Below are 25,114 nucleotides of genomic sequence, written 5' to 3'. Positions count from 1 at the left end.
CTTTGTATTCTTGAGCAAAACACTTCCATGTTGCTCCAGTTCACTCAGCTGTAGAAATGAGTTTAGCCTGGGTAGGGATGGGTTCTGTCAGGCTTCCTTAATCTAGATATGCTGCAATGCCCCAACAGGTTAAGGGACTTGTCAATTGTCCTTGTAACATTCTCCTGTCATCATCATCATCATCGTCGTTTAGCGTCTGCTTTTCATGCTAGCATGGGTTGGACGGTTCAACTGGGGTCTGGGAAGCCAGAAGGCTGCACCAGGCCCAGTCTGATCTGGCAATGTTTCTACGGCTTGATGCCCTTCCTAACGCCAACCACTCTGTGAGTGTAGGGGGTGCTTTTTATGTGGCAAACGGCCACGATTGGATGGTGCTTTTACGGGGTCCAGGCAAGGCTGGCAACAGACACGATCGGAAGGTGCTTTTTACGTGCCACCGGCACGGAAGCCAGTCGGGGCAGCGCTGGCAACGGCCATGTTCGGATGGTTCGCTTACGTCCCACCAGCACTGGTATCACAGCTACAATTTCCATTGATGTTGATCGATTTCGATTCTGATTCTCCTATATAACCACATTTCAAACACACTGATTATATTCTCTTCAAATTTGTTGACAGTCCAAGCTTTACAACTATAAATGCCTATTAGCCTAATGCAGAGGTTCCCAAACATTTTCAGGCTACTTCTCCCCTTAGTATCCAGGTTACATTCTTAGAGCCCTTCTTCACCTCATTCACCTCCACAAATATTTTTTTTTTTTACTTGTTTCATTCATTTGACTGCGGCCATGCTGGAGCACCGCCTTTAGTCGAGCAAATCGACCCCGGGACTTATTCTTAGTAAGCCCAGTACTTATTTTATCGGTCTCTTTTGCCGAACCACTAAGTGACAGCGACGTAAACACACCTGCATTGGTTGTCAAGCAATGCTAGGGGGACAAACACAGACAAACATATACACACACATACATATATATATATATATATATATATATATATATATACATATATACAACAGGCTTCTTTCAATTTCCGTCTACCAAATCCACTCACAAGGCATTAGTTGGCCCGGGGCTATAGCAGAAGACACTTGCTCGAGATGCCACGCAGTGGGACTGAACCCGGAACCATGTGGTTGGTTAGCAAGCTACTTACCACACAGCCACTCCTACCACTTTCTGAAGCAAATTCAAAACCATATTACACAAATAAAACTTAACCTATTTAACCAATTACTTTGTTGTTTATACACCCATCCACACCCCTTTTGGCCACCCCATTATCGTCCAACTTTCATCAATGCTGCCCACCACCCACTTCCCAAAGGGCCGTACCACCCACTGGCCTAACAAGTGCTTGCACCAGCTTCGTTTTTTACTTGAGACACTCTCGCTGCCCCAGATGTTATTAAGCTTTTCCATGAACATTCTTGCTAAGGCTAGCCATATCCAAATTCTTCTTCTTTCTTTCTAACCACTCAGTCGAAGTCGACTCTCGGTCACTCGTTGGATCAGTGTCCTCCAGTCAGTTCTATCCTGGGCCGCTTCTTTCAGACTGGCCATGTCCATTCCGGTATCCCTCTTGATGGTGTCAAGCCAGCGGGTTCTTGGTCGACCTCTTCCTCTCTTGCCACTGACCATTCCGTATATATAATATATATATATATATATATATATATCAGCTCAGTCGAAGTCGACTCTCGGTCACTCGTTGGATCAGTGTCCTCCAGTCAGTTCTATCCCGGGCCGCTTCTTTCAGCTGGCAAACGGCCAAGCACCATCCGTTCGTGGCCGTTTGCCAGCTCTGTCTGGCACCTGTGCAGGTGGCACGTAAAAAACACCCACTACACTCGCGGAGTGGTTGGCGTTAGGAAGGGCATCCAGCCGTAGAAACACTGCCAGATCTGACTGGGCCTGATGAAGCCTTCCAGCTTCACAGACCCCAGTTGACCCGTCCAACCCATGCTAGCATGGAAAGCGGACGCTAAATGATGATGATGATATATATCCGCTCAGTCGAAGTCGAGTCTCGGTCACTCGTTGGATCAGTGTCCTCCAGTCAGTTCTATCCTGGGCCGCTTCTTTCAGATTGGCTATGTTCATTCCGGTATCACTCCTGATGGTGTCAAGCCAGCGGGTTCTTGGTCGGCCTCTTCCTCTCTTGCCACTGACCATTCCGTATATATATAATATATCTATCTATCTATCCGCTCAGTCGAAGTCGACTCTCGGTTACTCCATGGATCAGTGTCCTCCAGTCAGTTCTATCCTGGGCCGCTTCTTTCAGACTGCCTATGTCCATTCCGGTATCACTCTTGATGGTGTCAAGCCAGCGGGTTCTTGGTCAACCTCTTCCTCTCTTGCCACTGACCATTCCAAATTCTTACCTGTAGCTTTACCAGAGATTTGGGCTCCAAGATACTTGTACAATCCAACCTGTCCATGCCCCTCACTGTCCAGTTTCATTTTAACATTTACTTTTGTTTTCTTACAATTAAGTTAAACATTAGGGGCATTTGAAACCTTACTCTTTTACTTGTTTCAGTCATTTGACTGTGGCCATGCTGGAGCACCGCCTTTAGTCGAGCAAATCGACCCCGGGACTCATTCTTTGTAAGCCCAATACTTATTCTATCGGTCTCTTTTCTCTTTTACTTGTTTCAGTCATTTGACTGTGGCCATGCTGGAGCACCGCCTTTAGTCGAGCAAATCGACCCCGGGACTTATTCTTTGTAAGCCCAATACTTATTCTATCGGTCTCTTTTTGCCGAACCGCTAAGTGACGGGGACGTAAACACACCAGCATCGGTTGTCAAGCGATGTTGGGGGAGACAAACACAGACACACAAACATACATATACATATATATATATACAGTTAATCTATACAAGAAAGCACAAAAAAGCACAACAACGTGAGGATGTGGAACAAATATAGTATTATTGGACGTTCAGGAAAGAAGGAGGGCTTAACGTTTCGAGCGGAGCTCTTCGTTGGAAACATAGAAGGAAAGACGGAGGAAAAGAAATCGCCAACGGTACACATGCGGTCACTACGACAGGCTTCTTTCAGTTTCCGTTTACCAAATCCACTCACAAGGCTTTTGTCGGCCCGAGGCTATAGCAGAAGACACTTGACCAAGATGCCACGCAGTGGGACTGAACCCGGAACCATGTGGTTGGTTAGCAAGCTATTTACCACACAGCCACTCCTGTGCCTATGACTATATTTAACATTCCTTGGCTACCAGAGCAGTATCAATTGCACACCTTCGATTAGAAGTATGCAAGCCACATGGCATTTATATGAAGTAAGGGTTAATGTTATATTGACATCTGCAAAGAAGCATTCACCTCAACAATCATCATCATCATCATCATCATCATCATCGTTTAGCGTCCGTTTTCCATGCTAGCATGGGTTGGACGGGTCAACTGGAGTCTGAGAAGCTGGAAGGCTTCGTCAGGCCCAGTCAGATCTGGCAGTGTTTCTACGGCTGGATGCCCTTCCTAACGGCAACCACTCCGCGAGTGTAGTGGGTGTTTTTTACGTGCCACCTGCACAGGTGCCAGACAGAGCTGGCGAACGGCCACGAACGGATGGTGCTTTTACGTGTCACCGGCACGGGGCCAGACAGAGCTGGCAACCGGCCACGAACGGACGGTGCTTTTACGTGTCACCAGCACGGGGGCCAGCCGAGGCTGGCAACGGACACGAACGGATGGTGCTTTTACGTGCCACCGACACGGTTGCCAGACAGAGCTGGCAAACGGCCACGAGCGGACGGTGCTTTTACGTGTCACCGGCACGGGGGCCAGCCGAGGCTGGCAACGGACACGGATGGATGGTGCTTTTACGTGCCACCGACACGGGGCCAGACAGAGCTGGCAACCGGCCACGAACGGATGGTGCTTTTACGTGTCACCGGCACGGGGGCCAGCCGAGGCTGGCAATGGACGTGAACGGATGGTGCTTTTACGTGCCACCGACACGGTTGCCAGACAGAGCTGGCAAACGGCCACGAGCGGACGGTGCTTTTACGTGTCACCGGCACGGGGGCCAGCCGAGGCTGGCAACGGACACAGACGGATGGTGCTTTTACGTGCCACCGACACGGGGCCAGACAGAGTTGGCAAACGGCCACGAACGGATGGTGCTTTTACGTGCCACCGACACGGGGCCAGACAGAGCTGACCAACGGCCACGAACGGAAGGTGCCTTTACGTGTCACCGGCACGGGGCCAGGCGAGGCTGGCAACGAACACGAACGGATGGTGCTTTTACGTGCCACCGACACGGGGCCAGGCAGAGCTGGCAAACGGCCATGAGCAAATGGTGCTTTTACGTATCACCGGCACGGGTGCCAGACGAGGCTGACAGCGGACACGAACAGATGGGTCACTTAACCCCTGCTTTCTGATATATGATTTGATTTTGATTGTTCTCACTGGTCTTGCTGGGTCTTCTCACGCACAGCATACTTCCATAGGTCTCGGTCTCTGGTCATTTCCTTGGTGAGACCTAGAGTTCGAAGGTCGTGCTTCACTACCTCGACCCAGGTTTTCCTGGGTCTACCTCTTCCACAGGTCCCCTCAACTGCCAGGGTGTGGCACTTTTTCACACACCTATCTTCATCCATTCTCACCACATGACCATACCAGCGCAATCGGCTCTCTTGCACACAACATCTGATTCCTCTTAGGTCCAACTTTTCTCTCAAGGTACTTACACTCTGTCGACTATGAACACTGACATTACACATCCAACGGAGCATACTAGCTTCATTTCTCGCGAGCTTACGCATGTCCTCAGCAGTCACGGCCCATGTTTCACTGCCATGTAGCATGGCTGTTCGTACACATGCATCATACAGTCTGCCTTTTACAACAATCAAGTTAAAATAAATGAAAGAAATTGTCCAAATCTTACCAAAACTGAATCCTTCCAATGATAGAATACACATAAAACTCACAAGTGATTGGAAAAAGGAATTTTATTAAAAACATCAGAATACACTGTTACGTATACACGATATAGTTATGGTAATATAAAATAAAGTGTTAGGAGGTGGTAAAAACACAATTCTTATTTTCTGTGTGAACTAATTTCCATGTAACTAAACACTTTTAAACTTTGTATACTGGTAGAATGTGTTTATAAAACATCTTTTTCTCTTGGCTTTATTGAGAAAATTCTATGGTTTGTAAGATATTTGGGATCTTTTCACTTTGACCGGCAGTTTTTTAAAATAATTTCCACGTAACTAAACACTTTTAAACTTCGTATACTGGTAGAATGTGTTTATAAAACATCTTTTTCTCTTGGCTTTATTGAGAAAATTCTATAGTTTATAAGATATTTGTTGTTTTTTTCTTCAATTTCTGCAATTTCAACCAATCAATGACGTCTATATTGAGGTTAAAACAGGATCTTTTCCTTTTGAACGGCACTTTGTAACATAACTTCTAGGCAACTAAACACTTTTAAACTTCGTATACTGGCAGAATGTGTTTATAAAACATCTTTTTCTCTTGGCTTTATTGAGAAAATTCTATAGTTTGTAAGATATTTGTTGTTTTTTTCCGGGCCCACGAGCCTGGCTAGGCTTGAAAAGGGCGACGTTTAATGTCTTTTTTTATAGAAACAATTTAAAAAGAAAATCATCAGAAAAAAAGGGATCTCTTCGGTTTGAACGGCAGTTTTTAACATAATTTCTAGGTAACTAGAAAATTTTAAACTTCGTATACTGGTAGAATGTGTTTATAAAACATCTTTTTCTCTTGGCATTATTGAGAAAATTCTATAGTTTGTAAGATATTTATTGTTTTTTTCTCTTCAATTTCTGCAATTTCAACCAATCACTGACGTCTATTGAGGTAAAAAAAAAAACAGTCTGTGCCATATGAATATGTCTCTCGTTTAAGAAACAGATTGGGTTTATTTACATTTCTGAAGGAAAATAGATACCCTTCCCCCACCCTTAACCCTAAAACAGATCGAAATGCAATAGATCGATACTAGGGTCATAATTATGGGTGACAATTTCATATGACACCGCTAGAAAAAACTGCCGTTCAAACCGAAAAGATCCGAAATTACTTTCAGAGAATAATTTACTACTGGCATTGCAATGTTATGGCATTTCTCCTGTATGAATGCGTCTGTGTTTATTGAAGGTACTTCTATCGGAAAATGATCTACCACAGATATCACACGGATATGGCTTCTCTCCTGTATGAGAGCGTCTGTGTTTAGTTAAGTTGCTACTTGTAGGGAAAGATTTACCACAGGTATCACAGTGATGTGGCTTCTCACCTGTATGGGTGCGTTTGTGAGTAGTTAAGCGGCTACTTGAAGGGAAAGATTTACCACAGGTATCACAGTGATATGGTTTCTCACCTGTATGAATGCGTTTGTGAGTAATTAAGGATCCAACCTGAGAAAATGATTTACCACAAATATCACACTGATATGGTTTATCTCCTGTATGAATGTGTTTGTGTTTAGTTAAAGCATCATTTAGAGTGAATGATTTACCACAGATATCACAACGATATGGCTTTTCATTCATATGAAAGCGTTTGTGAGTAGCTAAGCTATGATTTTGGGTAAAGGATTTCCCACAGATATCACAACGATATGGTTTCTCTCCTGTATGAGTACGCATGTGTATCGTTAAGGGAGAAGATACAGGAAATGATTTACCACAGATGCGACAGCGGTATGGTTTTTCACCTGTATGAATACGTTTGTGAGTAGTTAAACAATTATTTCGAGAGAACGATTTACCGCAGACATCACACCGATATGGTTTTTCTCCTGTGTGAATACGTCTGTGTTTAGTTAAGGGTTCAGTACGTGAGAATGATTTTCCACAGATGTTACACTGATATGGCTTCTCACCTGTATGAGCGCGTTTGTGTTTAGTTAAGCGAGCGCCATCCAAGAATGACTTATCACAGATATCACACTGATATGGTTTCTCTCCTGTATGGATGCGTATGTGTATAGTTAGGGAACCAGATTGGGAGAATGATTTACCACAAATATCACAGTGATATGGTCTTTCTCCTGTATGAATATGTTTGTGATAAGTCAGTTGACTATTAGTAGAGTATAATTTACCACAGATATCACAGGGAAATGGTTTCTCTCCTGTATGAATACGTTTATGTTTAGTTAAGGTACCATTTTCAGAGAACGGTTTTCCACAGATATCACAGGAATATGGTTTCTCTCCTGTATGAATACGTTTGTGAGTAGTTAAGGCGATTTTCTGAGAGAATGATTTACCACAGATATCACAGGGATGTGGTTTCTCTCCTGTATGAATATGTTTATGTCTAGTTAAGGTACCATTTTCAGAGAACAGTTTTCCACAGATATCACAGGAATATGGTTTCTCTCCTGTATGAGTGCGTTTATGTTTAGTTAAGGAGATTTTCTGAGAGAATGATTTACCACAGATATTACAGTGATATGGTTTCTCTCCTGTATGAATACGTTTATGTTTAGTTAAGGTACTATTTTCAGAGAACGGTTTACCACAGATATCACAGTGATATGGTTTCTCTCCTGTATGACTGCGTTTGTGAGCAGTTAAGGCGATTTTCAGAGAGAATGATTTACCACAGATATCACAGTGATATGGTTTCTCTCCTGTATGAATACGTTTATGTTTAGTTAAGGTACCATTTTCAGAGGATGATTTACCACAGATATCACACTGATATGGTTTCTCTCCTGTATGAATACATTTGTGCACAGTCAGTTGACTATTTGTAGAGTATAATTTACCACAGATATCACAGTTATATGGTTTCTCTCCTGTATGAATACATTTGTGAGCAGTTAAGGCAATTTTCTGACAGAATGATTTACCACAGATATTACAGTGATGTGGCTTGTTTCTTTTATGAATACATGTGTGAGCAGTGAAGATATCTTCCTGAGAGAATGACTTTTTACAGATATCACAGTGGTACGATGTCTGTTCCGTACCAGTTGCTCTCTCATCAGTAGACTCAACCCTTTCAAACTCTGCTTCGCATTTACTGTTATCCTCACACAATTCGTTTTCCATCATTTTCTTCCTTTTTAATTTAAAATGCTTATTCCTAACAAATATTTCTTCCGCTATATTTTCATCAGCTATAAGCTCAGTCAATATTTCCAGAAGTTGCAAATTTCTTTGAAATCTCAAATTTTATCAAAGTTTAAAATCACCTTGTGCACAAACATTTTCCTGTAATCTTCGTAAATAACGAATAAATCCCAGGTGAAAATACTCTTTGATGCCAATGTCATCTGGTATACTATATTTCCAGAAGTTGCAAATTTCTTTGAAATCTCAAATTTTATTAAAGTTTAAAATCACCTTGTGCACAAACATTTTCCTGTAATCTTCGTAAATAACGAATAAATCCCAGGTGAAAATACTCTTTGATGCCAATGTCATCTGGTATACTATATTTCCAGAAGTTGCAAATTTCTTTGAAATCTCAAATTTTATTAAAGTTTAAAATAACCTTGTGCACATTCTAGACAGTGAAGATGAGACGTCTTGCAAAATATCTCAGTGAAAGGAAATATTTCACAATAATTCCATTATAGATTTATATAAACAGGGTTATATCTTTTCTGTGTAACATTTTCCTGTAATCTTCATAAATGACCAATAAATCCCAGGTGAAAATATTCTTTGATGCCAATGTCATCTGGTATTCTGAAATAACAAAGGAAGAGTATAAACTAAAAGGGACCACTGGTCTCAAGTAGTACCAAAATAACTTGGTACACATATATACATGCACTAGCACTATGACCCGGCAACGACGGGTCTTTAATGCTAGTAGTTATATATTTCTTTACTGCCCACAAGGGGCTAAACACAGAGAGGACAAACAAGGACAGACAAAGGGATTAAGTCGATTACATCGACTCCAGTGCGTAACTGGTACTTAATTTATCGACCCCGAAAGAATGAAAGGCAAAGTCGACCTCGGCGGAATTTGAACCCAGAACGTAACGGCAGACGAAATACCTATTTCTTTATTACCCACAAGGGGCTAAACATAGAGAGGACAAACAAGGACAGACAAACGGATTAAGTCGATTATATCGACCCCAGTGCGTAACTGGTACTTAATTTATCAACCCCGGAAGGATGAAAGGCAAAGTCGACCTCGGCGGAATTTGAACTCAGAACGTAACGGCAGACGAAATACCTATTTCTTTATTACCCACAAGGGGCTAAACATAGAGGGGACAAACAAGGACAGACAAACGGATTAAGTCAATTACATCGACCCCAGTGCGTAATTGGTACTTAATTTATCGACCTCGAAAGGATGAAAGGCAAAGTTGACCTCGGCGGAATTTGAACTCAGAACGTAACGGCAGACGAAATACCTATTTCTTTATTACCCACAAGGGGCTAAACATAGAGGGGACAAACAAGGACAGACAAACGGATTAAGTCGATTATATCGACCCCAGTGCGTAACTGGTACTTAATTTATCAACCCCGAAAGGATGAAAGGCAAAGTCGACCTCGGCGGAATTTGACCTCAGAACGTAACGGCAGACGAAATACCTATTTCTTTATTACCCACAAGGGGCTAAACACAGAGAGGACAAACAAGGACAGTCAAACGAATTAAGTCAATTACATTGATCTCAGTACGTAACTGGTACTTAAAAAAAAATATCCTGGCCTTACCTCGGATAATGACTTCCTACTCCAGTTTATGCCAGGGTGCCCACGAAGAAGAGAAAAGATAGCGCGGTACTTATCTATTGTCGTCGTCCCGGTTCGCACACGCGAATTCGCGCGCGCGCGCCAGACGTAGGTACTCGATACTCGAGATCCTACGAGGTGACTTGCGCATGCGCAGTGCAGAATTCGCGCATGCGCGTTAACCCCCCCCCACTAAAAAAAAAGGTGTTGGATTTCACTAAAAAATATGTGTGTGGTGTGTGGGTATATAAACATTTTCAATTTTACACAAAAAAATTACATAGTCGCTTTCCTCGCGGATTTACAGATAAATGAATTAATTACTATTTTACAGAATAAAATTAATGAATTAATTATAAAATTAAATAATTCTTGAAAATTAATAATATTAATAATATTTTTTGAACAAAGTAAATAATTTATAAAACTTGGTTAATAATTTTTTTTACACAAACGCGAACGTATATAATTTGTGAAACTTTTTTTTTTTTTACAGACGTATATAATTTGGTAAACTTAATGAATTAATTTCTTCTCATCGTCATCATCGTTTAACGTCCGTTCTCCATGCCAGCATGGGTTGGACGGTTCGACGGGGATCTGGGAAGCCAGAAGGCTGCACCAGACTCCAGTCTTATCTGGCAATGTTTCTACAGCTGGATGCCCTTCCTAACGCCAACCACTCCGAGAGTGTAGTGGGTGCTTTTTACATGCCACCCGCACAGGTGCCAGGCGAGGCTGGCAACGGCCACGGTCGGATTGGTGCCAGTCGAGGCGGCTCTGGCATCGGCCACGATTCGGATAGTGCTTTTTACGTACCACCAGTCCAGGGGTCCTGGCATTTGCCGGGTGTCACACTTGCCCCAACATGTCTTCGCAAGCAAAGGGGTTGGCATGGGTGCCTGTCGTGGGATGAGGTTCGATATCAACTTCGCTTGCCTCAACAGGTCTTTGTGTATAAATGTATAAATTTTTCGCACTAAATTCTTTCCGTAGAATTTATCAAAAAACGCGCAAAATTATTCTGTAGAATTTATCAAATTAAAAAACGCAAAATTAATATATTTTTTGAAATTGCAAATTATTTAGAATATGAAACAAATGAAGTTAAATTTTTAAAATAAATGTCATATACTTATACTCTGTAAGGTGCTGTGTTCACACTTCAATTTACTATTTTCTAGAAATGTTGCTTTTCTAATTGAAACAATTTTTCTCAATCTCCATTTAAAAGTCCATCATGTCTCTTGAGACATATCAAAATGAACAACTTTGAATTACGCGGCGGCGGTGGTGGTGTGAGGTTCTAATTTTTTTTTCTGATCTCTCTTTGCCCCCCTAGATGGAGGTGTGGTAGGGAGACAGATGAAAGATGTTTCATTCTCTACTATATATATATATACATATATAGTAGAGAATGAAACATCTTTCATCTGTATATATATATACATATATAGTAGAGAATGAAACATCTTTCATCTGTCTCCCTACCACACCTCCATCTAGGGGGGCAAAGAGAGATCAGAAAAAAAAATTAGAACCTCACACAACCACCGCCGCCGCGTAATTCAAAGTTGTTCATTTTGATATGTCTCAAGAGACATGATGGACTTTTAAATGGAGATTGAGAAAAATTGTTTCAATTAGAAAAGCAACATTTCTAGAAAATAGTAAATTGAAGTGTGAACACAGCACCTTACAGAGTATAAGTATATGACATTTATTTTAAAAATTTAACTTCATTTGTTTTATATTCTAAATAATTTGCAATTTCAAAAAATATATTAATTTTGCGTTTTTTAATTTGATAAATTCTACGGAATAATTTTGCGCGTTTTTTGATAAATTCTACGGAAAGAATTTAGTGCGAAAAATTTATACATTTATACACAAAGACCTGTTGAGGCAAGCGAAGTTGATATCGAACCTCATCCCACGACAGGCACCCATGCCAACCCCCTTTGCTTGCGAAGACATGTTGGGGCAAGTGTGACACCCGGCAAATGCCAGGACCCCTGGACTGGTGGTACGTAAAAAGCACTATCCGAATCGTGGCCGATGCCAGAGCCGCCTCGACTGGCACCAATCCGACCGTGGCCGTTGCCAGCCTCGCCTGGCACCTGTGCGGGTGGCATGTAAAAAGCACCCACTACACTCTCGGAGTGGTTGGCGTTAGGAAGGGCATCCAGCTGTAGAAACATTGCCAGATAAGACTGGAGTCTGGTGCAGCCTTCTGGCTTCCCAGATCCCCGGTCGAACCGTCCAACCCATGCTGGCATGGAGAACGGACGTTAAACGATGATGATGATGAGAAGAAATTAATTCATTAAGTTTACCAAATTATATACGTCTGTAAAAAAAAAAAAAGTTTCACAAATTATATACGTTCGCGTTTGTGTAAAAAAAATTATTAACCAAGTTTTATAAATTATTTACTTTGTTCAAAAAATATTATTAATATTAATTAATTTTCAAGAATTATTTAATTTATATAATTAATTCATTAATTTTATTCTGTAAAATAGTAATTAATTCATTTATCTGTAAATCCGCGAGGAAAGCGACTATGTAATTTTTTTGTGTAAAATTGAAAATGTTATATATACACACACACACACATATATTTTTAGTGAAATCCAACACCTTTTTTTTTAGTGGGGGGGGGGTTAACGCGCATGCGCGAATTCTGCACTGCGCATGCGCAAGTCACCTCGTAGGATCTCGAGTATCGAGTACCTACGTCTGGCGCGCGCGCGCGAATTCGCGTGTGCGAAACCGGGACGACGACAATAGACAAGTACCGCGCTATCTTTTCTCTTCTTCGTGGGCACCCTGGCATAAACTGGAGTAGGAAGTCATTATCCGAGGTAAGGCCAGGATATTTTTTTTTAAGTACCAGTTACGTACTGAGATCAATGTAATTGACTTAATCCCTTTGTCTGTCCTTGTTTGTCCCCTCTGTGTTTAGCCCCTTGTGGGTAATAAAGAAGTATATAACTATGTTGTCTGAGATGCACCAATACGTAATGAAAATTATCTTCCCTTAACTGATATACGCATGCGCTGTAGTGGTTTCTTCTTCGCGGTTTTGATAAATCTTTGTTCTTCATTCATTCATTCGTCCTCCTGTGTTGATGTTTTCGGTCACAACTACAGTACTGCGATATTTTCCATCACTGCCCGCTACTCATACATTTTTTCAAATCTTAGCTACTTGCAACTTTAAAATTTAAAATCGTAATGGTAAGAATTCTTTCGACTAATCATCTTTTAAAAAAAGGTTAAGTGTCTTCTACTATATATAGCCTCGGGCCGACCAAAGCCTTGTGAGTGGATTTGGTAGACGGAAACTGAAAGAAGCCCGTCGTATATATGTATATATATGTATATGCGTGTGTGTTTGTGTTTGTCCTCCTAGCATTGCTTGACAACCGATGCTGGTGTAATGGTAAGAATTCTTTCGACTAATCATCTTTTAAAAAAAGTTAAGTGTTTTCTACTATAGCCTCGGGCCGATCAAAGCCTTGTGAGTGGATTTGGTAGACGGAAACTGAAAGAAGCCCGTCGTATATATGTATGTATATATATATATGTGCGTGTGTGTGATTGTGTCTGTGTTTGTCCTCCTAGCATTGCTTGACAACCGATGCTGGTGTAATGGTAAGAATTCTTTCGACTAATCATCTTTTAAAAAAAGTTAAGTGTCTTCTACTATAGCCTCGGGCTGACCAAAGCCTTGTGAGTGGATTTGGTAGACGGAAACTGAAAGAATCCCGTCGTATATATGTTATATATATATATTATATATATATATTATATATATATATATATTAAGGTATGTAGAAAAATACAACATGGACAAGAACGTATAACTCATAGAAGACGATACAATAAACATGGACAGGACATTCGAACCCCTCAGTCTTCAGTCAAGAACCGATCATCGTAGTAATTTCGGCTGATTAATCTTGAGATTACTAGATCACGGCCAGCCCTCCAGAAAAAACTAAGCTGGAAGCGTAGATTTCCTGGAAGAAGGATCGAATGCATACGAACACCAGGACAGCAAAAGGGACAGATATAAAAAAAAAAACAAAAAACAATAATGGAATACAGAAACATGAAATACAGAAGCATTAACGGTGAAAACAACAAGTGTCTTACGACTGATAACAAGCAAACAAATTTTTTCTCTGGCGCATTGGAAAAAGCCTTTATAGCGGCGGACGACAAACAACGATGTTAACACGACGAAGGTCAGGAGCTGAAAGGCAGATTTCGGCCAACAGTCACGTGACAGAGAAGAGGGAAAAGAAAAGAAAGAGAAGCAAAGGAAGAGAGAGAGAGAAAAGGGGGACAAAACGCAACAAGAGAGAGAAGAGAGAAAGAAGGAATCAGAGAGGAGAAGGGATGGGTGTCGAAGAATGACCTGTGAGTGCAGAGCGAGACAAAGAAATAGGAGGGTAGTGGAAGACTAGACCAAAGGATCAGAGGAAAGAGAAGATGAATAGAGAGAAAGTAAAAATGAGAGAGAGAGAGAGACAAACAGAGAGTCGTACCAATTATTAAGAATATGTGTTCACATTAATGATAAAGGGGGTACGGGGCGCCTGGAATATATGTTAAGGTATGTAGAAAAATACAACATGGACAAGAACGTATAACTCATAGAAGACGATACAATAAACATGGACAGGACATTCGAACCCCTCAGTCTTCAGTCAAGAACCGGATCATCGTAGTAATTTCGGCTGATTAATCTTGAGATTACTAGATCACGGCCAGCCCTCCAAGAAAAACTAAGCTGGAAGCGTAGATTTCCTGGAAGAAGGATCGAATGCATACGAACACCAGGACAGCAAAAGGGACAGATATAAAAAAAAAAAAACAAAAAACAATAATGGAATACAGAAACATGAAATACAGAAGCATTAACGGTGAAAACAACAAGTGTCTTACGACTGATAACAAGCAAACAAATTTTTTCTCTGGCGCATTGGAAAGAAGCCCGTCGTATATGTATATATATGTATATGCGTGTGTTTGTGTTTGTCCTCCTAGCATTGCTTGACAACCGATGCTGGTGTAATGGTAAGAATTCTTTCGACTAATCATCTTTTAAAAAAAGTTAAGTGTTTTCTACTATAGCTTCGGGCCGACCAAAGCCTTGTGAGTGGATTGGGTAGACGGAAACTGAAAGAAGCCCGTCGTATATATGTAGTATATATATATATGTGCGTGTGTGTGATTGTGTCTGTGTTTGTCCTCCTAGCATTGCTTGACAACCGATGCTGGTGTAATGGTAAGAATTCTTTCGACTAATCATCTTTTAAAAAAAGTTAAGTGTCTTCTACTATAGCCTCGGGCTGACCAAAGCCTTGTGAGTGGATTTGGTAGACGGAAACTGAAAGAATCCCGTCGTATATATGTATATATATATATATATATATATATATATATATATATATATATATTAAGGTATGTAGAAAAATACAACATGGACAAGAACGTATAACTCATAGAAGACGATACAATAAACATGGACAGGACATTCGAACCCCTCAGTCTTCAGTCAAGAACCGGATCATCGTAGTAATTTCGGCTGATTAATCTTGAGATTACTAGATCACGGCCAGCCCTCCAAGAAAAACTAAGCTGGAAGCGTAGATTTCCTGGAAGAAGGATCGAATGCATACGAACACCAGGACAGCAAAAGGGACAGATATAAAAAAAAAAAACAAAAAACAATAATGGAATACAGAAACATGAAATACAGAAGCATTAACGGTGAAAACAACAAGTGTCTTACGACTGATAACAAGCAAACAAATTTTTTCTCTGGCGCATTGGAAAAAGCCTTTATAGCGGCGGACGACAAACAACGATGTTAACACACGACGAAGGTCAGGAGCTGAAAGGCAGATTTCGGCCAACAGTCACGTGACAGAGAAGAGGGAAAAGAAAAGAAAGAGAAGCAAAGGAAGAGAGAGAGAGAAAAGGGGGACAAAACGCAAACAGAGAGAGAAGAGAGAGAAAGAAGGAATCAGAGAGGAGAAGGGATGGGTGTCGAAGAATGACCTGTGAGTGCAGAGCGAGACAAAGAAATAGGAGGGTAGTGGAAGACTAGACCAAAGGATCAGAAAGAGAAGATGAATAGAGAGAAAGTAAAAATGAGAGAGAGAGAGAGACAAACACAGAGAGTCGTACCAATTATTAAATATGTGTTCACATTATGATAAAGGGGGTACGGGGCGCCTGGATATATGTTAAGGTATGTAGAAAAATACAACATGGACAAGAACGTATAACTCATAGAAGACGATACAATAAACATGGACAGGACATTCGAACCCCTCAGTCTTCAGTCAAGAACCGGATCATCGTAGTAATTTCGGCTGATTAATCTTGAGATTACTAGATCACGGCCAGCCCTCCAAGAAAAACTAAGCTGGAAGCGTAGATTTCCTGGAAGAAGGATCGAATGCATACGAACACCAGGACAGCAAAAGGGACAGATATAAAAAAAAAAACAAAAAACAATAATGGAATACAGAAACATGAAATACAGAAGCATTAACGGTGAAAACAACAAGTGTCTTACGACTGATAACAAGCAAACAAATTTTTTCTCTGGCGCATTGGAAAGAAGCCCGTCGTATATATGTATATATATGTATATGCGTGTGTGTTTGTGTTTGTCCTCCTAGCATTGCTTGACAACCGATGCTGGTGTAATGGTAAGAATTCTTTCGACTAATCATCTTTTAAAAAAAGTTAAGTGTTTTCTACTATAGCCTCGGGCCGATCAAAGCCTTGTGAGTGGATTTGGTAGACGGAAATTGAAAGAAGCCCGTCGTATATATATGCGTGTGTGTGTTTGTGTCTGTGTTTGTCCTCCTAGCATTGCTTGACAACCGATGCTGGTGTAATGGTAAGAATTCTTTCGACTAATCATCTTTTAAAAAAAGTTAAGTGTCTTCTACTATAGCCTCGGGCTGACCAAAGCCTTGTGAGTGGATTTGGTAGACGGAAACTGAAAGAAGCCCATCGTATATATGTATATATATATATATAATATATATATATGTATATATATATATATATATATATATATATATATATATATATATATATATATGCGTGTGTGTGATTGTGTCTGTGTTTGTCCCACTAGCATTGCTTGACAACCGATGCTGGTGTGTTTACGTCCCCGTCACTTAGCGGCTCGGCAAAAAAGAGACCGGTAGAATAAGTACTACTGGGCTTACAAAAGAATAAGTCCCGGGGTCGAGTTGCTCGATTAAAGGCGGTGCTCCAGCATGGCCACAGTCAAATGACTGAAACAAGTAAAAAGAGGTAATTATGTAAAGTACAAACAAATACTCTTCGTTTTTGTATCTGGTTTGCAGTGGTGTCGCATCTCATTTCTACATCTGAGTGAACTGGAGCAACATGAAATGAAGTGTCTTGCTCAAGAAACCACACTGCCCAGTCTGGGATTTGAACTCACTACCTCATGATTGTGAGCTCGATGCTCTAACCACTGAGCCATGTGTCCTCGCAGTTTAACATATATCATGTTACAATATGAAGGTCTGTGAATGAGTAGGCTTGCCATAGTGAGGGCGCGTGGCTTAGTGGTTAGGGCATTCAGCTCATGATCGTAAGGTTGTGAGTTTGATTCCCGGCGACGCGTTGTGTCCTTAAGCAAGACACTTTATTTCACGTTGCTCCAGTCCACTCAGCTGGCAAAAATTAGTTGTACTTGTATGTCAAAGGGTCTGCCTTGTCACTCTCTGTGTCACGCTGATTATCCCCGAGAACTACGTTAAGGGTACACGTGTCTGTGGAATGCTCAGCCATTTGCACGTTAATTTCACGAGCAAGCTGTTCCGTTGATCGTATCAGCTGGGACCCTCGTCGTCGTAACCGGCGGAGTCTTTGGGCTTGCCATAAGGTTGAATGATGTAATTGCAATTAATTAAAAAGTAAATTTTAATTGTTCAGGTCAAGGCTTATATTCATGGCTTATTATTATAGAAATATAAAATTTCTACTGTTTCTATACTCTTTTACTGTTTCAGTCATTTGACTGCGGCATGCTGAGCACCGCCTTTAATCAAGCAAACTCGACCCCCGGACTTATTCTTTTGTAAGGCCCAGTACTTATTCTATCGGTCTCTTTTGCCGAACCGCTAGGTGATGGGGACATAACCACCAGCATCGGTTGTCATGCAATGCTAAGGGGACAAACACAGACACACAAACACACACACGCTATATATACATATATACGACGGGCTTTTTTCAGTTTCCGTCTACCAAATCCACTCACAAGGCTTTGGTCGGCCCGGGGCTATAGTAGAAGACACTTGCCCAAGGTGCCACGCAGTGGGACTGAAACGGGACCATGTGGTTGGTAAACAAGCTACTTACCACACAGCCACTCCTGCGCCTATTTTTCATCTTTTGACTTATTTCAGTCATTTGACTTCGGCCATGGGTTTTAGTCAAACAAATCGACCCCAGGACTTATTTTTTAAGCCTGGTACTTATTCTGTCAGTCTCTTTTGCTGAACCACTAAGTTATAGGGACATAAACACATCCACACCAGTTGTCAAGTGATGGTGGAGGGGAACAAACACACACACATATGATGGGCTTCTTTCAGTTTCCGTCTACCAAATTCACTCATATGGCTTTCGTCAGACCAAGGCTATAGTAGAAGATATTTGTTCTAGGTGCCACACAGTGGGACTGAACCTAGAACCACATGGTTGGGAAGCAAGCTTTTTAATACACAGCCATGTCTGTACCCATCTCAATTTAGCACCATCCGTTCGTGGCCGTTTGCCAGCCTCGCCTGGCCCCCGTGCCGGTGGCACATAAAAGCACCATCTGTTCATGGCCATTTGCCAGCTCCGTCTGGCACCTGTGCAGGTGGCACGTAAAAAGCACCCATTACACTCACGGAGTGGTTGGCGTTAGGAAGGGCATCCAGCCGTAGAAACACTGCCAGATCTGACTGGGCCTGATGAAGCCTTCCAGCTTCACAGACCCCAGTTGAACCGTCCAACCCATGCTAGCATGGAAAACGGACGCTAAATGATGATGATGATGATGATTTTCAATACCTCATAATCTTTTTGTCTATAATTTCAGAATACCAGATGGTGCTGGAATTAAAAAATGTTTTTCACTTTGGATCTACCATCAGTAAAGGAAGATGTTATACAGAACACATCTAATCCATTTTGTGTGAACCAGTGCTCAAATTGCTGTGAAATATTATCTCTCAGTGAGACCATTAACAAAATCTTTCTACTTCACTGTCTGGAATATGTACAAGATGATTATTTGCCTTCTAATTAAGCTTAAATTAATAAAGAGTCTGTAGCCTCTTCAGATATTGACTAAGATCATAATTAGTACAAATATTGCAGACTAAATATTTGTTAGGAATAAAATATAAAGATGTATTAAAAAAAAATGTATATTGTGTTGAGAGATGAAAAATGATGGAAAATGAATTGCGTGATGGAAATTTAGAATGTAAACCACAGCCTAAAAAGATTGATATTATTGGTAAGATACCAACTGATATAGGAAAAGCATCATATCACTGTGATATTTGTAAAAAATCATTTACTCGAAAAGGTAACCTTACTACCCACAGACGTATTCATAGAGGAGAGAAGCCTTATGATTGTAATATCTGTGGTAAATCATTTTCTCAGACAGGTAGCTTAACGATACATAAGCGCATTCATACAGGAGAGAAACCATATCGCTGTGATATCTGTGGCAAATCATTCTTCCAGAAAGGTAACTTGACTGAACATAAACGTAGTCATACAGGTGAAAAGCCATATCACTGTGATATCTGTGGTAAATCATTCTGTTACAGAGGCAACTTAACTGCACACAAGCGTTCCCATACAGGAGAGAAGCCATATTACTGTGATATCTGCGGTAAATCATTCTCCAAAAGAAATGTCTTAACTAGTCACAAACGTATTCATACAGGACATAAGCCATATCATTGTGATATCTGTGGTAAATCATTCTTTCGAAAATCTAGCTTAACTGAACACAAATATATTCATACAGGAGACAAGCCATACCATTGCAATATCTGTGGTAAATTATTCTCCAATGGAAGTAACCTAATTCAACATAAGCGTATTCATACAGGGATGATACCCTATCGCTGTGATATCTGTGGTAAATCATTTTCCAAAGGAATTGACTTAACTAGTCACAAATATATTCATACAGGAGAGAAACCATATCGCTGTGATATCTGTGATAAATCGTTCTGCAGTGGAAGAAACTTAACTGTTCACATGCATATTCATGCAGGAAATATTTCCTATCACTGTCACATCTGTGGTAAATCTTTCTCTCATAGAAGCACCTTAGCTAAACACAAACGTATCCATACAGGAGAGAAACCATATCACTGTGATGTCTGTGGTAAATCTTTCTCTGTAAGTAGCAGCTTAACGTCACACAAGCGTACTCATACAGGAGAGAAGCCATATCACTGTGATATCTGTGGTAAACCATTCTCAGATGGCAGTAACTTAACTGCACATAAACGTATTCACACAGGAGAGAGACAGTTTCACTGTGATATCTGTGGCAAATCATTCTCTCAAAGAAGTAATTTAACTGCACACAGACGTATTCATACAGGAGAGAAACCATATCAGTGTGATATCTGTGGTAAGGCTTTCTCACAAACAAGGCAGTTAAGTACACATCTATGCATTTATACAGAAGAATGATTGTCAATGTCAATTGTTATTCATCAAAAGAAATATCTTATGTAACAATAAATATGTTCACTCAGAAAATAAAACATGTGTCAAGATTACAATCTCCTGTCACTTTATTTTAGACAATCACAGCTATACTGTGACTTACTTTATAATTTAATAATATAATATAATGAAATTATTGTATACAGTGCTCAGGTGCACCACAACTGTGGAAAAAAAAAATGTTACCATCTAATATTGCTACTACTTATATCTCGTTTAGAGATTTTAGAATTAGCTACTTTGTCTTTTGCGCTTTCACTTTAGCACCTCATTTTGCCCCTCGCTAAATATATATAGGAGTGACTGTGTGGTACGTAGCTTGCTTACCAACCACATGGTTCCGGGTTCAGTCCCACTGCGTGGCATCTTGGGCAAGTGCCTTCTACTATAGCCTCGGGCCGACCATGCTTGTGTGAGTGATTTGGTAGACGGAAACTGAAAGAAGGTCGTCGTATATAAATATATATGTGTGTGTGTGTGTTTACCACCCCCATCACTTGAAACCGATACCGCGGTGGCGTGGTCGGTCTCGTAAACTTAGCGGTTCGGCAAAAGAGACCGATAGAATAAGGACTAGGCTTACAAAGAATAAGTGCTGGGGTCGATTTGTTCGAGTAAAGGCGGTGCTCCAGCATTGCCACGTCAAATGACTGAAACAAGTAAATAAAAGTAAAAGAATATGAAAAACTAGTCAAGATAGAAATGCTAAAATAATTTTATAAAGAACAAACGATAAAAACCACTCTGGCTTTAGAATAACCCAAATACACACGCAAATATTACATTCCTAAGAATCCATAAAAATCAACCCCAATCACAGCTATAACCCATAACGTGCCAACTTTAAGTCATACGAGGTGGATATATCGTTTGTTCTTTATAAAATTATTTTAGCATTTTCTATCTTGACTGTTTTTTCATATATATCAACTCTTGTGTTCCTTATACCTACATACATATATATATATATAATATAATATTATATATTACGGAGATGTACTTGCATAGCAAGTGATTTGATCTGAGATCGTGTGCTGAAAGGAAAGCAATTGCAGCATGGAGGTGTTTATAAGCCATTTAAGAAAACACACAAAAGCGCGTCGATTCACTTCAACATTTAAGTTTAATTGTCAAAATATTTTCGTCGCTTTAAGACCGCGACCTCTTCACTGACAAAAATCCGTGCTGCATCTCAGTAAATTTAGTCTTGACGCTTGTCCCTTCTTTAGGTTTAGTGCTTCGACTGTATGGTAAATCCTTTTCGGGTAAACCTTCAGTGAGATGCAGTGTCTAATGAAATGAAGCTGTTATTCTTCTCAAGCAACAAGTAACGGCTGTCCTCAGAGTTTTGGTAGCCTGGCTCAAGCTTTCGGAATTACGGAGATGTACTTGCATAGCAAGTGACCTGATCTGAGATCGTGTGCTGGAACGAAAACAATTGCAGCGTGGAAGGTGTTTATAAACAATTTAAGAAACACACAAAATCCGTTCGATTCACTTCAAATTAAGTTAGTTTAATTTGTCAAAATATTTCGTCACTTTAAGACCGCAACCTGTTCACTGACAAAAATCCATGCTGATAAGGTTTTAAATATATAATATATAATTGCAGCGTGGAAGGTGTTTATAGGCCATTTAAGAAACACACAAAAGCCGTTCAATTCACTTCAACATTTAAGTTTAATTTGTCAAAATATTTTCGTCGCTTTAAGACCGCGACCTCTTCACTGACAAAAATCCATGCTGTTTATATATATATATATATTGTTATATTTCGGAATGGTCATATTGCCAGTTTAGCCTATATATATATATATATACATATATACATATATATCAATATTATTTTATGTAAAAGTTTGTCGTTTGTAAACGTGTGAAATTTGACTGGCGACCGCTGGTCGCTGCCAATCTATGCTCGTTTTCAAAGAAGTGGAGAGAAAGTGAGTTTGCTAAGAAATAGGATAAATTTCGTTCAAGGGGAGAGAACCGCTGAGAGCTTATTTTTCTGTTATGGCAAACAGCTTTCAGATAGAAAGACAGTGTTTTGCGTATGTGAATGCAATGAAAGTAACTTCACATATTTAAAGTTCACAAGATATTCTGGCGAAATTCAACTAACTTCTCTTTCCTTTTTGTTATTTTTATGGGAGCTTTTCACTTTGACCGGCAGATTTTTGAAATAATTTCTTGTAAACTAAACACTTTTAAACTTCGTATACTGGTAGAATGTGTTTATAAAACATCTTTTTCTCTTGGCTTTCTTGGGAAAATTCTATAGTTTGTAAGATATTTGGGATCTTTCACTTTGACCGGCAGATTTTTGAAATATTTCTTTGTAACTAAACACTTTTAAACTTCATATACTGGTAGTGTGTTTCCATAAAACGGATCTTTTCCTTTTGAACGGCAGTTTTCAACACAATTTCTAGTTAACTAAACACTTTTAAAACTTCGTATACTGGTAGAATGTGTCAAAATAAAACATTTTTTTCTCTTGGCTTTATTGAGAAAATTGTAATTTGTAAGTTTAACGTAGTTTAATTTTTCGAATTTTAGCCAATCCTATGCCCTCTATTTAGCTAAATCATTTTTCTCCCTGAAACATTCCAATCACTTCTGGATAATCCTACTGGCTCCAGAACAGAGGGGATATTACCTGAGTCAGGACCTACTTAACGATTAAGTAGCTTGGTGTGACAAGCGAAACAACAAGCATTTAAGTAGCAAGACAGATTGTGTAGGGCTGTAGAGTCTGAGAGGTCTACCACAGTGACATCTCAGCCCCCGACAGACGTTGACTCCCACTCTGAGTGCAATGGAGATGTGGAGCTCATCTAGACTGATTAGACCTTCAATTCTGGCCACAGGCAAGGCACATCAATCCAATCCCTTGAGAAGGGAGAGTTGAAAGTTGCACCTGAGCACAGACTGACCCACACTCTCTACTTTCATTTATAATTAGCTGTATCAGGAACTGACAAACACAGCCAGTGTGTACAAGCATTTAAAACAGCAAAAGTGCAATAATAGAACATTGAAGGTATCAAAACACAGAAAAGAAAAAAACTGAAGAATTCTGAGACGCACCAAGGTTAAAAAATAAAATATTCCAAAACAATGCATAAACACCATGATTTCATCATCATCGTTTAGCGTCCGCTTTCCATGCTAGCATGGGTTGGATGGTTCAACTGGGGTCTGGGAAGCCAGAAGGCTGCATCAGGCCCAGTCTGATCTGGCAGTGTTTCTACGGCTGGATGCCCTTCCTAACGCCAACCACTCAGTGAGTGTAGTGGGTGCTTTTTACATGCCAGACGAGGCTGGCAAATGGCCACGATCGGATGGTGCTTTTTACGTGCCACCGGCTCGGGGGCCAGGCGAGGCTGGCTGATTTGTATGTTTTAAAAACCGACAATCATAAGCTTTGCAAGAAGAGAAAAGATAGCGCTTATCAACAAATTAGAGACTCGAGTTCCAGTAAGGACCAGGAACAAGTCGGGATCCTAAATGCTTCGGCAGACAGAGGCCCTTCGCTTCCTGTTCTGCCCACGGCTTCCGTCCTTGTCGTATGACATCACTTCCTCTTGTTCATTCATCCCGAAATATCTCAGATTCTGTTGGTGTCCCTTACGACGGTTCCTATTGTGATATTACTGTTTGCATTTTGTCTTTGTGTTTAGCTTGCAAGATTCTTTATGTGAATTCGTGTGTTGAATTAAATTTTGTTGTGTCTTGGGAGAGCTGGCGGAATCGTTAGCACGCCGGGCGAAATGCGTGCCGCCGTATTAGCACTTATTTCGTCTGCCGCCGTTACGTTCTGGGTTCAAATTCCGCTGAGGTCGACTTTGCCTTTTATCCTTTCAGGGTCGATAAATCAAGTACCAGTTACGTACTGGAGTCGAAATAATCGACTAATCCGTTCGTCGTGTCCCTTGTTTGTCCTCTGTGTTTTAGCCCCTTGTGGGGCAGTAAAGAAGTATATAACTATGTGTCTAAGGCGGCGAGCTGGCAGAGTGGTTAGCAGGCCGGGCGAAATGCTTAGCCGTATTGGTATTTCGTCTGCGTTACGTTCTGGTTCAAATTCCGCCGAGGTCGACTTGCCTTTTATCCTTTCAGGGTCGATAAATCAAGTACCAGTTACGTACTGGAGTCGAAATAATCGACTTAATCCGTTCGTCTGTCCTTGTTTGTCCCCTCTGTGTTTAGCCCCTTGTGGGGCAGTAAAGAAGTATATAACTATGTTGTCTAAGGCGGCGAGCTGGCAGAGTGGTTAGCAGGCCGGGCGGAATGCTTAGCCGTATTGGTATTTCGTCTGCCGTTACGTTCTGGGTTCAAATTCCGCCGAGGTCGACTTTGCCTTTTATCCTTCGGGGTCGATAAATCAGTACACCAAAGTTACGCACTGGGGTCGAAATAATCGACTTAATCCGTCTTCCTGTCCTTGTTTGTCCCCTCTGTGTTTACCCCTTGTGGGGCAGTAAAGAAGTATATAACTATGTGTCTAAGGCGGCGAGCTGGCAGAGTGGTTAGCAGGCCGGGCGAAATG

At 40.7% G+C, this 25,114-nt stretch overlaps 1 protein-coding gene across 1 annotated transcript in view; it reads left to right on the top strand.

The window, feature by feature from the left end:
• LOC115226459 (zinc finger protein 208-like) overlaps positions 1-20,181 on the top strand; it is a gene marked incomplete at its 3' end in the record, with an annotated part of 53,502 nt that extends 33,321 nt beyond the window's left edge. Inside the window, exon 4 of the mRNA XM_029797455.2 lies at positions 19,598-20,181. Coding sequence (XP_029653315.2) covers positions 19,598-20,181 — 584 coding nt within the window. The remainder of the gene's footprint in view (positions 1-19,597) is intronic.
• Positions 20,182-25,114: the final 4,933 nt, after the last annotated feature.

Source organism: Octopus sinensis, linkage group LG30 (assembly GCF_006345805.1).
Source record: "Octopus sinensis linkage group LG30, ASM634580v1, whole genome shotgun sequence".
Classification (NCBI taxonomy): Eukaryota; Metazoa; Mollusca; class Cephalopoda; order Octopoda; family Octopodidae; genus Octopus; species Octopus sinensis.
This window is presented reverse-complemented; position numbering and strand designations above follow the sequence as displayed.